Source organism: Halichoerus grypus, chromosome 4, assembly GCF_964656455.1.
Source record: "Halichoerus grypus chromosome 4, mHalGry1.hap1.1, whole genome shotgun sequence".
In the NCBI taxonomy this organism is placed as follows: Eukaryota; Metazoa; Chordata; class Mammalia; order Carnivora; family Phocidae; genus Halichoerus; species Halichoerus grypus.
The window spans coordinates 102,224,271-102,236,888 of record NC_135715.1 but is presented as its reverse complement, the minus strand read 5'-3'; the positions used below and the strand labels follow the sequence as shown (position 1 = coordinate 102,236,888).

Genomic DNA, 12,618 nt, shown 5'->3' with positions numbered 1-12,618 from the left:
TCCCCAGAGCCGTTCTGGTTGATCCTTAGGCAGGATGATGGGGAAGGGCCTGCTCTGTGATAAGAGGAAATCCACGGCCTGGAAGCTTCTAGTCTCTCCTGCTCTTCTGCAGGACCCTGCCAAGGGCAGCCAGGCAGCATCTATTGAGTCCTGAGGCAGTGCTCAGTGCAGTTCACCTCCTTTTGAGCTGCAGGGTTTGAGAATCCCCGCAAGGAGATGGTAGCATGTGGGAAGACCTGTGGGCATTTAAGCTGGAACATGCAAACAGCTGCAGAGATGCAAGTTTAAGACGGGGTGGGGAAGGGAGGTGCTGGGAGGAAGGGGTGGGTTCTGAGTGACTTGTGAGCAGGAAAGCTGCTGTCTCCTAGTGTGACCCCCTGTTAATGCCCAGGTTGTCACCCCCACCCCACCTGCAGTTTATGGGAGGCTGGTTTGCACATCCTATTTTCAAGAATGGCGATTACAACGAGGTGATGAAGACACGGATCCGTGACAGGAGCTTGGCTGCAGGCCTCAGCAAGTCTCGGTAGGTCCTGGTGCCCAAGTGCTCAGCCAAGGAAAGGTCAGGAGGAAGTCTGGTCTGTGATACCAAACTGAGGCTCCTGGTAGACAGCTCAGTGGTAAGAGTGTGGCCGTTGGGGTCAGAGAGGCCTGTCTTAGGCAAGTTACTGTATCTCTGAGCTTCCCTGCTTGCTGGGGAGACTGAACATGATTGTGTATGTGAAGCTCTCAGCCGAGGACAGGGCCTTGCTATGTGTTTGACAAAAGGTAGATGCGGTTATTCTCTGTAGAACAGCCAGGAAATATGTCTCAAGGGCACCCACTTCTTAGTAACCCACCACCTCCAGCAGGGACAAATTCCCCAGCTCATCCTATTTACTATTATCATCACCACCTTATGAGTGAATGTGGGTAGGAGTGGGTGACTGCCAGGCATGTGCTTTTTGTCATTTGGCCTGTAGGAGGTGATGGTTGCACCAAAGCAGTCCTACTTAGGGCCCACTCCTCTTCCTGTCAAGGGAGTAATAGCAATGACACCTAGCATTTATCCATCTTCCAATGGCACTCTTAGTCCTATTTAAGGAGGAATAAACTGAGGCACAAAGATTATGGCAAGATTACCCAGCTACTGAAGTGACAGAGTCGGGAGTTGAAACCAAGCTGACTCTAGGGCCCACACTCTGAGTTTAAGAGTCATCTGGCTAGGATTAAGCGGTGAGGTGTGCGGAAGGGGACAGAGTGACCTGACCCTCCCCTCCATGAGCAGGGCCTCGAGGATAAAAGGAATTCCAAAGGTATGAATTCCTAACATAGCCGGCGAGTCTTTCCCTTATGTAGCCCAGCTGTGCAGGTTCAATACTCCAGTCCCCATCCTTACAACGCACTCCTGCCCTGGTTGGGGCAAGTCCTGTGGAACGGACTGTGCGTCAAGGTCTGATCTGCCAACTCCGGTCTCCACCAAGCAAGTTGGCACTCTAGTCCACCGACACAACTCTGCTGAGCACCTCCGTGTGCCCAGGTCAGGGCCACATCCAGTAAAGTCCACGTAAGGGGAGGCTTCCAAGTCTGGCTCCTCAAGCTGCCGACACGCCAGCTGGGAAGAGAGTAACTTCACCACTAAAGTTCTCTCCTGAATTTCTCCATACAAAGAAAACTCAGAAGATGAGATGAGGGTGGGCTGAGTAGAACCAGGAGACTTCATGGACAAGGTGGGACTTCAGTTAAGCTGGGCCTTGACAATGAAGTGTGGGAGAGCAGAGGGCATTCCAACTGAGGGGAAGGGCGTGAGCGTGGCCTGGTGGGAATGAGCGGGGTACCTGCAATTGAGGGTTGGGAGGACTGGCCCAGTGGCTTGGGGGTGGGGGTGCCAGGCACAGGGGCTCAGCCTTGATGCCACAAGCCCTAAGGAGCTACTGCTAGCTTCTGGGCAAGAGAGTGAGGGGCATGAGGGGTTTGGGCTTTAGTTTTCTCCCAGCATTTCAGAAACCCCAGTGGGGGAAGGCTTTGATCCACCAGGTGAATGGCAGCAAAAATCTCAATCAAAATGAAAGTGTCAGCTGCCCAAGCAGGGTCATCTCTAAGCAAGCCTAAACTAGCAGCCCCAGGGGTTCCCTGTCAGGACACACATGCCATCAGATGTGGCTGCAGAACCTGTAAGTGCTGCCCCCAAGTGCCTGTCAGTCACGTTCAGTAGAAAAGCCTCACTTAGACTACACGTGGAAAATGCTCCACAAGAGGTTTAAGAAAAGAAAAAAAAAGTGTAGTAAAATCATATGAGCATAAAAGTCCAAATCTCAAAAGTTCAATAAATTTTAAAAAATATTTCCCCTATTATAAGGATGGACTTTGGAGAAAAGAGGCAAGCCTAAACAAACCACAACAGAAACAAAGTACCTTAGAAAGGGCAGATTATGGAAATACAAATGATATTAAAACCTGGTGACCATGAAGGATTAGTCTCAAGGGATATATCTCTGACATGTTCTTGATTTCAAAATCTATCATAGATGGTAAACCTCTGAAGTTGCATGTCAATTTTTGAAGTAAATAAAAATGTATCTGTGGATATGGACATGTGTGTACATAATGTCTGTATGGCCCTGAAGAGGTGGTTTATAAAAGTCACTTGTTTCATTTGGCCAACGCAAGAAGAGAGAGGGTCTTGTCACAAAAAAGGGCAGGGAAGTTTATGGTCTGGTGGGAGGAGCCTCGCCTCGGGTGCTTCAGCAGCAGCTGGAGGGACCTCTCCTTGCTTCTGGACAGCTGCCCACCCATCACCACCAGGCCTATAGTTAGAGCGCTCTCCCAACCCTGCCCTGGGACGTTCTCTTCCCAAAGCATGATGCTCAAGCCCCCCACTTCTCATGGCTCCTTCCATCCAGGCTCCCCGAGTTCACGGAGAGTGAGAAAAGGAGGATCAATGGCACCTATGACTTTTTTGGGTTCAATCACTACACCACCATCCTGGCCTACAACCTGGACTACGCCTCTTGGATCTCTTCCTTTGATGCAGACAGGTGAGTCGGCCGACAGGGCGTTTGGAACAATCTCTGGAGAAGACGGCAAGCTGCCTCTTTGCCCAGCTCTTGTTGCACAGCCTCAGGAAGGCTGCCTCCTGGTGCCATACTTCCTGGGATTTGAAGATGAGTCCGCTCCTGAGACACCTAATCAAACCTCTGTCAGTCTGCTAGTAATACCAGCTAGCATTTCCAAAGTGCTTCCCATTGAGACAGACATACTTGAAGTTTTTGTCAAACATGTTCAAGACTTCAAGTATTTTTCTTCCCTTGGTTTTCTTCTTTTGTCAAATTTGTTTCACTTATCAGATGTATTTCAGTCAAAGTAACAGTAAGGTTGGTGTTTCCTCCCCCTCCCCCCCCTTTTTGGGGTAAAGGTGAAACTATTATTTCTGCATTACACAAATGCACTCATGGTGGAAACATCAGAAAGCAAGAATAGAAATTCTTGTGGGTGTCATTCCAGAAGTGTATGCGTATGTGTAGGGGGTATACTACCTCTCCTTCTCTTCATCAATATAACATGTAAAGACATACATTATATAAACTATGTAAGATATATAGTACAGTTTATGTAGTATGTATTTATACATAAAAATATATTGCCAAAAACCAAGATTATATGTATATATATGTACTATCTTGTTCCTTTTATAATGAGCATGTTTCCACATCAGCTGTGAATCCATCTAGGTTCTTTTAAAACAAACACCTACCCTCCCCCACACTGCATTCTGCAAACCCCAGAGTCAGACTCGCTGAGGGGGCTGAGAACATCCCCCTGCTGGTCCCTGTCCGAGCACTCACTGGACTCTTGCTGCCTCATGGTTCCTTGCACTGTCTCCCCGTGACCTGTGTTCAAACTTACAAAAAGTTCTGGGTCCAGTTCAGCTGAGAAAGATAAATTCAGTTACTGATAAGACTGTATTTTTTTTTTTCTGAAGGATTTGGACATTAAGATCTAAATAATTCATCCTTATTTGAAATGTATGACTCTGCAGAGAAAGACAAATACCATGTCATCTCACTCATATGTGAAATTTAAGAAGGAAAACAGAGAACATATGGGAAGGGGAGAAGAAGAAAGGAGAGAGGGAAACAAACCATAGGAGACTCTTAATAGAGAACAAACAGGGTTGGTGGAGGGAGGTGGGTGGGGATGGGCTGCATGAGTGACAGGTTTTAAGGAGGGCACTTGTGGTGATGAGCACTGGGTATTTTATGTAAGTGACAAATCACTGAATTCTACTCTGGAAACCAATATTGCACTGTAGGTTAGGCAAAATTAAAAAAAAAAAAAAAGTGTGATTCTGGAGACGTTCAAGTTTTTGTGCTTCCCCCAGCAGGTGCTGCTTTGGCACAAGCTGTTGCCCTCTCCTGGTCCATCACTGGAGAGAGGCAGGGTCTTGGGCACTTAAAGCAGGTCCCAGCCTATCTGCTGCCTGCCCTCACCAAATGGGGACCCCAACCATGGGTGCCTGGGGCCACACCTGTGGTGTTGACTAGATGTCACTGACGCAGGGAAGCCCATTCTCTCTCCTGACACAGCACTCAGATCCTACTGGAGGCTGTGATCAGGGAATCCCAGAGCCTTTCACAGCCTTTGGACGGTTCAGTCCATGAGTAAAGCCATTCATCTGTAGAGGTGCAAACAGAGAGCTCAGGTGGCCTGTCACAGCTACACCAGCAATGAGCAGTACGACTAGAACTAATGAAAAGAGGAGAACGTGAGGCAACCTGACTCTTCTGCGGTTAGTTATGACTGTCAAGTCTAGACTAAACCTAAGGCTTTGCCTAGTATAAATCCTGCTTCGTGTTTTGTGCAAAGGGCCTCTTGGGATTTACAAACTGAGACCCAATCTCTCGTGTTTGAACCTGTGTAGGGGAGTTGCCTCCATTACAGATCGCTCCTGGCCTGACTCTGGTTCCTTCTGGCTGAAGATAACACCTTTTGGCTTCAGGAAGATACTGAACTGGTTAAAGGAGGAGTACAACAACCCCCCAATTTATGTAACAGAGAATGGAGTGTCCCAACGGGGAGAAACAGACCTCAATGACACCCTAAGGATCTACTACCTCCGCAGTTACATCAATGAAGCCCTCAAAGGTAGGGAAGGCGCATCCCTTCCTCCGTGTGCACCTTTCACCACTGGAAACACCTGCTAACGTCTCCAGTTAGGGGAATACTGCATCCACGAGACCCCATCATGAAAAAAAGGCAGCTTCTCACTCCTGATGGGTTTAAGCTTTTCTTTGAGGCTGCACTCTGAGTCTTTTCCTTCCTAGATGTAAGCTCAGCAAGCAAACCCCATTGCCTGCTAAGAGTGAGACCTGAATTCCTGGCCAGAGTCATCTGCTCTGCCAGATGATCCCTGATGTCTGATGTCCCTGAACAGCAGCGACCTGCTGAAGGCAGGGGCTAGGAGGAGGAGGAGCAGGCTGCAGGGGCTGTCTGTAGGGTCTTTTGTTCCTCAAGCAAAAGTCTGAGACCCTCAGCTCGGCAGAACCCCCTGGGATGGCATTAGGACAAGGGCCTGTAAGTAACTGAGTGAAAGAGTGCTGCAGCAGCAGAAAGAAATGCTTAGAAAGTCCTAGCCCAGTGAAAATCTTTTCCAAGGGCCACTTCTTTTCTTTAGGAAGAAGCATTAACACTCTAAGGCACTCCCCAAGACTGGTATCCCAACATGTGGAGACAGAGGATTGCAGGTGCCTCAGCAGGATTAATGTAGCCTACCCATGTTCCTGATTCCCATTCAGGACTGAGCCTTTCTAGGAAAATGCTGATGGCTCTTAAGCGGGGACTGTGGGAGAGCTGTGGGCAGGCGTGGCTCCTGTAGGCCCAGCGGAATGGGGTCTTATAAGACAAAGGAAGCTCATGCTGTGGCCTCTGCATTTGGGCAGCTGTGCAGGATAAGGTGGACCTTCGAGGATACACAGTTTGGAGTGTGATGGACAACTTTGAGTGGGCCACAGGCTTTGCAGAGAGGTTTGGTCTGCATTTTGTGAACTACACGGACCCTTCTCTGCCAAGAATCCCAAAAGCATCAGCCAAGTTCTTCGCCTCTATAGCCCGGTGCAATGGCTTCCCTGACCCTGCTGCGGGGCCGCACCCTTGCCTCCAGCCAGAAGGTGAGCCGTGGCTCTGGGAGGGATTAAAGCCAGAAGGTGAGCAGGGCCTTTTCAGTCTATTTTCTTCTAGTTTATTCCCCTCCTCTCTGCCTTTCTCATATTTATTTTCATTCATTTATTCATTCATTCAACCAATATTTTCTTTGAATGCTCCAGACATTCTTACGATGAAACAAAGGAACTGAGGATTAATGTTACATCTAGAAACTAGACCCTGGTCTGGGAAGAGCAAGTCTAGATTCTTACCCCAGCCCTACCACTAACTGTGCAACCTGAGGCAAGAAACTAGGCACATGCCTCCAGGTGGATGTGATGATCTAATATAATGACTGCAAACACAGTGCTTGGCATGATGTAAGGGGCCTAATACTTGAATGACTGAAAAAGCATTAATTACTACAGAAAAGATAATTATCCACTTTACTCCAACTGTTGACAGATTTTTAAAAAAATACAACTACGTCAGAGGTTCAGTAACTCGAGGAAAGGGATGCATCCTGTCACCTCAGCCAGGAGCTCACTCTGGATACCTGTGTGACTCTATTCCAAGGACCTAGCTTGGGCTTAATATTGGTTAACACTGATTTGGTAACTACATCTGTATGAGTGCATAAACTGTCCTCTGTCTTCCTCTCCTAGATGCTGGACCTACCGTCAGCCCCCTGCAAGAGGAGGAAGTTCAGTTTCTGGGGCTAACACTAGGTGCGACAGAAGCCCAGACAGCTTTGTACGTACTCTTTTCTCTGGCAATTCTCGGCATCTCATGTGTGACGTTTCTGTCATACAAGTACTGTAAGCACTCCAAGCAAGGGAAAACACAAGCAGGCCAACAGGAATTGAGCCACAAGTTCTGACCCACAAGTTACCACTTGCTCCAGTTCTGCGAAACAAGCCGAGTTTGCCTGTATACCTTCACTGCCCACAAAACTCCTTAGGACCTTCCACTCTGCCCATGCCAGATTTCTTCACAACGGCCTTCTGCACTGTTAGAGACTACATGAATCTTGAAGGCTCTCAATCTCCAATTAAAATGGAAATACATGCATGTTGTCCCAGTATCAGGAATTCATTAGAGCACTGGAAGACCCTGCACTTGGCTCTTGTGGAAATAGGAGTAAAAACCATAGCAATCCTTTTTATAAGACATCATCTCCACTGTGTAGATGGACTGCACTGTCATCTCCTGCCCTCTCTTCAAATTGCCTCTCAGCCTCAGACCTTGTGTTGCTCAGAAAAAAAAAATGGTACCGTGAGCTATATCCTATATCCTATGGCTGCTTCTCCTTGAGAAGGTAAGTTCTGCAGAATTTACACAGTCACACAAGCCCTCTGGGGCTTCTAAGCTTTTCCACCAGACCCATGCTTTCTGCTTATATTACATATTCCCTGAGCAGAGATACCCTAACATCCAAAGAGAGATGACCTCTGAATGAACCTTTATTCCCCTCATAGCCACCTTTTATGTCCTTCCTGCCTTTCCCCTGCCCAGAATGACTTCTAAGGACCCAAGTATAGCCTTCAAGGCCCATGTAATCTGCCCTTGGTTCACTTAGCCTGTTTCTCTTCTTTCCCTCTCAATTTGTGGTAATTCTGAACCTTGTGTAAGCCCTTGACTATCCCCTCTTCCTTTGTGTCTTTGCAAATACTATTCTTCCCCCTAGGATGCCCCTTCTTCTGAAAATGCCTTCAATCTCAGCTCAAATAATGCACTTTTCCCTCTGCATAGCTTCCCCTGAATTCCCCAAAACATTCCTTCCTCTACTTTGCTTATAAATATCCCCTATTACAGCTTGTCCATATTATACTGGAAGTGTGTATTTCTCTATCAGCCTCTTGAGGATAAAGGACCATGTCTCACTGTCCCTAGCAAGCACATTTTGCAGACGGCATAGAAAGCACACCTGCTCCTTTTGTGTGTTCATTCACAAAACACATCCAAAGTAGTGGTAGAAGTACAGAAAGATGATGTGGTCTTTATCAATTCCCCACAATGTGCTAATAATAGACAATCTCAGTACAGAATACTTAAAAACTTATTTGGTCTATACATTCTTTATAGGTATCAGGGAATTGAATGTTATTTATAAATAAAGAGTAGTTTTCAGCTAGCTTTAAAAGAGTGATCATGGGGGTGCCTGGCTGGCTTGGTCAGTGGAGCATGCTACTCTTGACCACGGGGTCATGAGTTTCAGCCCCACATGTGGTGTGGAGTTTACTTAAAATAAAATTAAATAAATGACTGATAATGCTTGAAATTTTGTTTCTTGCAGGCATTCCTTACCTGAATTTGTTGTATCTGTAGAAAATTCCTATCAAATGTTTCACTGCTGGGGGCCCCAACCGACAATTTATGGTATAGAAACATTTTCCTCCGTCAATAGATAAGAAAAGTTTGTCAGATGGGGGTAAGGGTGGTTCTAAAACTGAAAGACTCAGAATTCTAAATTGTCAATTACCTCTAAAATCTCAAAATTCAATGTAACTTTTTTGAGGAGGGGGGCATACACTGATTGATAGTTTCGCATTAAATAAACTTGTAGGAAGAGCAGAACAATCTAGGCAAAAAAAGAACATTAAAACATTATAGAGCTAGTTATAAAAAAAATATAGCTTGGTAGCAGAGAGAAAAGATCAACAAAAGACAAGACTGTACACATAAACAACTACATATGCGCATAAAGGCCAGGACAAAGGGGGCATGCCAAATTAGGGGGACAGACAGAGTAGTCCATGAATGGTGGTGGGTCAAGAGGTTAGCTCCTGAGGATGTAAGCCACAAGGAAGGGAGCCAGATCCCATCCCAGGATACTAGATTTAAATGTAAAAAAACTGAAACCATAAGAATACTAGGATAGGTGAATTTTTTAAAATTAATTTGCAAAGAGAGGTATTTATAAGACTTAGGACCCAGAGGCCATAAAGAAAAACACTGATAAATTTGATCACACAAATACTGTGGCAAAAAAATTACTGTCAACATACTCATCAAAAGATAAACAGGGAGAGAATATAGCATATGCTTAGACAAAGGGCTAAATTTTTTTTTTTTTTTTTAAAGATTTTATTTATTTATTTGGCAGAGAGAGACACAGCGAGAGAGGGAACACAAGCAGGGGGAGTGGGAGAGGGAGAAGCAGGCTCCCAGCTGAGCAGGGAGCCCGATGCGGGGCTTGATCCCAGGACCCTGGGATCATGACCTGAGCCGAAGGCAGACGCTTAACGACTGAGCCACCCAGGCGCCCCCTAAATTTCTTTATGTACATGGAATTCTTATAAATCAGTAAAGATGAAAAACAAAAACTGGCCAATACAGGCAGTTCTCAAAATAAATTGAAATGACCAATAATATTAAAAGACAGCTACATTCGTGATCAACACAATGCATATAAAATGCATACAATTTTTCATCTACCACTGACAAAGATGAAAAATATAAGTGTTGGTAAGAATGTGGGGAAATCAACATTCTCAGACACTGTTGGTCGGAGGTGTAAATTCATAGAGCCTTTAGAGGTGGTACTCTGGCAGCTTCATTTATAATCCAAACTACAAACACTCCATGACTCAGTTATACAAACATATCCTACTGGTGTATTTTCACAGCTAAGAAGATACTGCCCCAAAGATGCTCAGTATAGCAGTATTTCTAATGGAAGAACAAAAACAAGCGGGAAAAAAAACAAACAAAAACAAAAAACCCTACAATAACAGATGCCACCAGATAATGGATAAGTTGGGGTACATTTATCAAGTAAAATGTTACACAGACATTAATAAGAATGAGGTAGCTATGTGTTGACAGGGAAAGATCTTCGAGACTGTGTAAGTAAAAAACTAGATGCAGAGTAGTATATATATGATCATATTTAGAAAATATCACATATTGGCTTCTATATGCATAACATTTTTCTGAAGATTACAAAAGAAACTGTTATTAGAGGTTACCTCTGAGGACTAGAACTGGGGGTAAGATGCAAGGAAAGAGACTTCGTTTTCATTTTACAGCCTTCTATATTATAGTTTTGAATTTTTTTTACCAAGCATACTTTTTAAATTATAAAGCTGAGGAGGGAATCCTCCTACTCAAAGATTGTGAACCATTCTTTTATGTCCGTTTCTCTGATATTTAATTTTTTTCAAGCAAACAGACTTGAGATACTCCAAGTTTCTGCAAGCATATTTCTAATAGTTATTAGCAGGGTCACACCCATTTGAAAGGTTTTGGGTTTTTTTAAAATCACATATTGCTGTATTTTTTAAGATTACAATCCTTGACTTAAATGGGATGCCTGGTGGAAGTTTTTCTTTTCCAAACTCACTTTTTAAATTATGCAAGTAATATGATCATTGCAGAAAATTGGGAAAACCTATTAGGGTGCAAAAAGAATTAAAAGAACATATAACCATCTTACCATTGTTAATGTTTGGTTGTTTTCTTCACACTATGTTAATACAGGTACTATTTATATATAAAATGTGTTTATAAAGCTGAGATCATACTGTACCTACAAATCTGTATTCTGCTTCCCCCCCCCCACAACACATAACAGGTAGTCAATGAATGTATGTTAAACTGAATTGTTAAATTAGTACTGTACCATTTCTCCTCATCAAAAGTTAATTTCTGCAGAAGGCATTTGGTTGGTGTAACACCTAATGATTATGTTTGTACCTAAACTTTGTCTACACTTATGATCATTCCTTAGAAAAAATGATCAAGGAGTTTGAACCATTTAAGGTTGCTGATGTTTTCCAGAAACAGTATACCAGTTTTCACTCTTACCAACAACACAGACTGGCTGTTTCCTTGCCTTGTTTCCCTTTAGCATTTTTAAAAATCGTTATTTCGTAAGTGAAAAACAAAGTTTGCTCTGAGAAAATTTCTTCCTCCTGTTACAAAATTAAGTCTATAAGTTCACTCAAAAGCACTATCTTCCAATCTAAAAATGGAAGGTTAAAAGAGGAACTGTCAAGCTTACTCTCTTTTTCAAACATGATGAGTTAGTGGTCTCCATTACCAAAAACAAAGGGATGAAGTATCGTGTAAGTCAGGTTAACAATCTCTTTAAAATTCTTAAGAATAAACCAAATGAGCAAAAGGCGTATCTTTATTCCATACTTCCTGTCCTACCTACAGGTACCTTAGGTCTTTGAAAGGTGATTGTCCAGAGCAAAACTTCATGATAAAGGCGAGAGAGAACTAGCTGTAACTCAGCAGCTGTTTTGCATCTGAGGAGAACAAAGACCATACATAACATTACGCAAAGTGATGCCTCACTGACTTAGGACAGACAGTAACATAGCATCCATGTGTGTCAGAAAACATCTTCCTCCTATATCAAGTAGGGTAGTCACAGCCACTTTCCTGAGATAGCTCCAGGGCAGTACTGGGGGGGAAAAAAATTAAACACATGACCTCAACAGAGCCCTGTGCAACAAAAAGATGCTAGGATAACAAAACTTAAAGCAAAACTAAGATCATTTCAATTTTTGGAAAAGATTTTTTATTCAGTGTTTAAAAACTACAAGATTTTGCTTGCAGCTGATGAGCAAAAAGAGAAAAGTTAAACATAAATTATCATCTGATTGGCTAGTTAAAAATGCTCTGACTCCGAGTCAAATTACTCAGTGACATACCAGTTACTTTGTGTGGACTTAAGAGTTCTAGAGCAAAATAGCTCTAAACAAAACGTGTCATCTGAGAGCATGGGGCTAACGGGTATATGAGATACTGAGTAAGAAAGCTGATAAAGGGGGGCTGTGGCAGAACTTTTGATTCTTTTAGGCTTCTAGCAGTTGGTTACCATATGCAAGGACCTAGTGGCCAGTTACTTCATCTCTTGAGTTGTCCGAGGAGTTAAACAACTTTAACCCACTAAGCAAGAATAAAGGGACACGTTATAGACCAGCTGGAAAACAAAAAAGCAGTCCCACTTCTCCAGTAGAATTTTAGTTGCATTAAATCATAAGGGAAACAATGATTATTGCACATACTGTACTTGTCACACTACATCTGTTGAGTAGAATTTCCATTCCAGGTGTTGTTTTCATCTTCACCATCATCTTGAGTCCTCAATCTGTAGATCTTCCCCTCCTTTTTAAAGTCTTCCCCCCGTTTCTCCAGCACTCTTTTCCTGACTGGGTCCCTGATGTAAGGAGAGAGGGAGAAAATAGAAAGTGACAAAAAGTGAAAACAGCAGTAATACAAAGCTGTTTCCTTTACACTTCCATCAGGACAGGCAGCTGTACTTTACGGAGAGTCCAGGGGAGATAATCATATGCTAACCCGGCACAAGACTATACACGTTTTGGCAGGTTAACTTCATCTGTTCTCCAAGCCAAACCAGCCCAGTCCCTGCTCCATTATCATGGATCTCTTGATGACTTTCTAAGCTTTAGGAGAATAGGGCCATCTGCTAACTAATCTTTATTATTTACTCAAACTGATTTATCTACTAAAATGTGTATAACT

The 12,618-nt window shown here is 43.8% G+C and overlaps 2 protein-coding genes across 4 annotated transcripts in view; one reads left to right on the top strand and one right to left on the bottom strand.

The window, feature by feature from the left end:
- The window catches only part of LCT (lactase), a 48,490-nt gene extending 41,361 nt beyond the window's left edge, over nucleotides 1-7,129 (top strand). Inside the window, exons 13-17 of the mRNA XM_036086144.2 lie at nucleotides 417-526; nucleotides 2,883-3,017; nucleotides 4,901-5,124; nucleotides 5,919-6,146; nucleotides 6,786-7,129. Of these exons, the coding sequence (XP_035942037.1) occupies nucleotides 417-526; nucleotides 2,883-3,017; nucleotides 4,901-5,124; nucleotides 5,919-6,146; nucleotides 6,786-7,000 (912 nt within the window). The 3' untranslated portion in view covers nucleotides 7,001-7,129. The remainder of the gene's footprint in view (nucleotides 1-416; nucleotides 527-2,882; nucleotides 3,018-4,900; nucleotides 5,125-5,918; nucleotides 6,147-6,785) is intronic.
- A 4,498-nt stretch (nucleotides 7,130-11,627) lies between these two features.
- The window catches only part of UBXN4 (UBX domain protein 4), a 57,989-nt gene continuing 56,998 nt past the window's right edge, over nucleotides 11,628-12,618 (bottom strand). For all 3 annotated transcript variants that reach the window (XM_078070734.1, XM_078070737.1, XM_078070736.1), the window contains exon 13: nucleotides 11,628-12,292. In XM_078070734.1, the coding sequence (XP_077926860.1) occupies nucleotides 12,154-12,292 (139 nt within the window). In that variant the 3' untranslated portion in view covers nucleotides 11,628-12,153. The remainder of the gene's footprint in view (nucleotides 12,293-12,618) is intronic.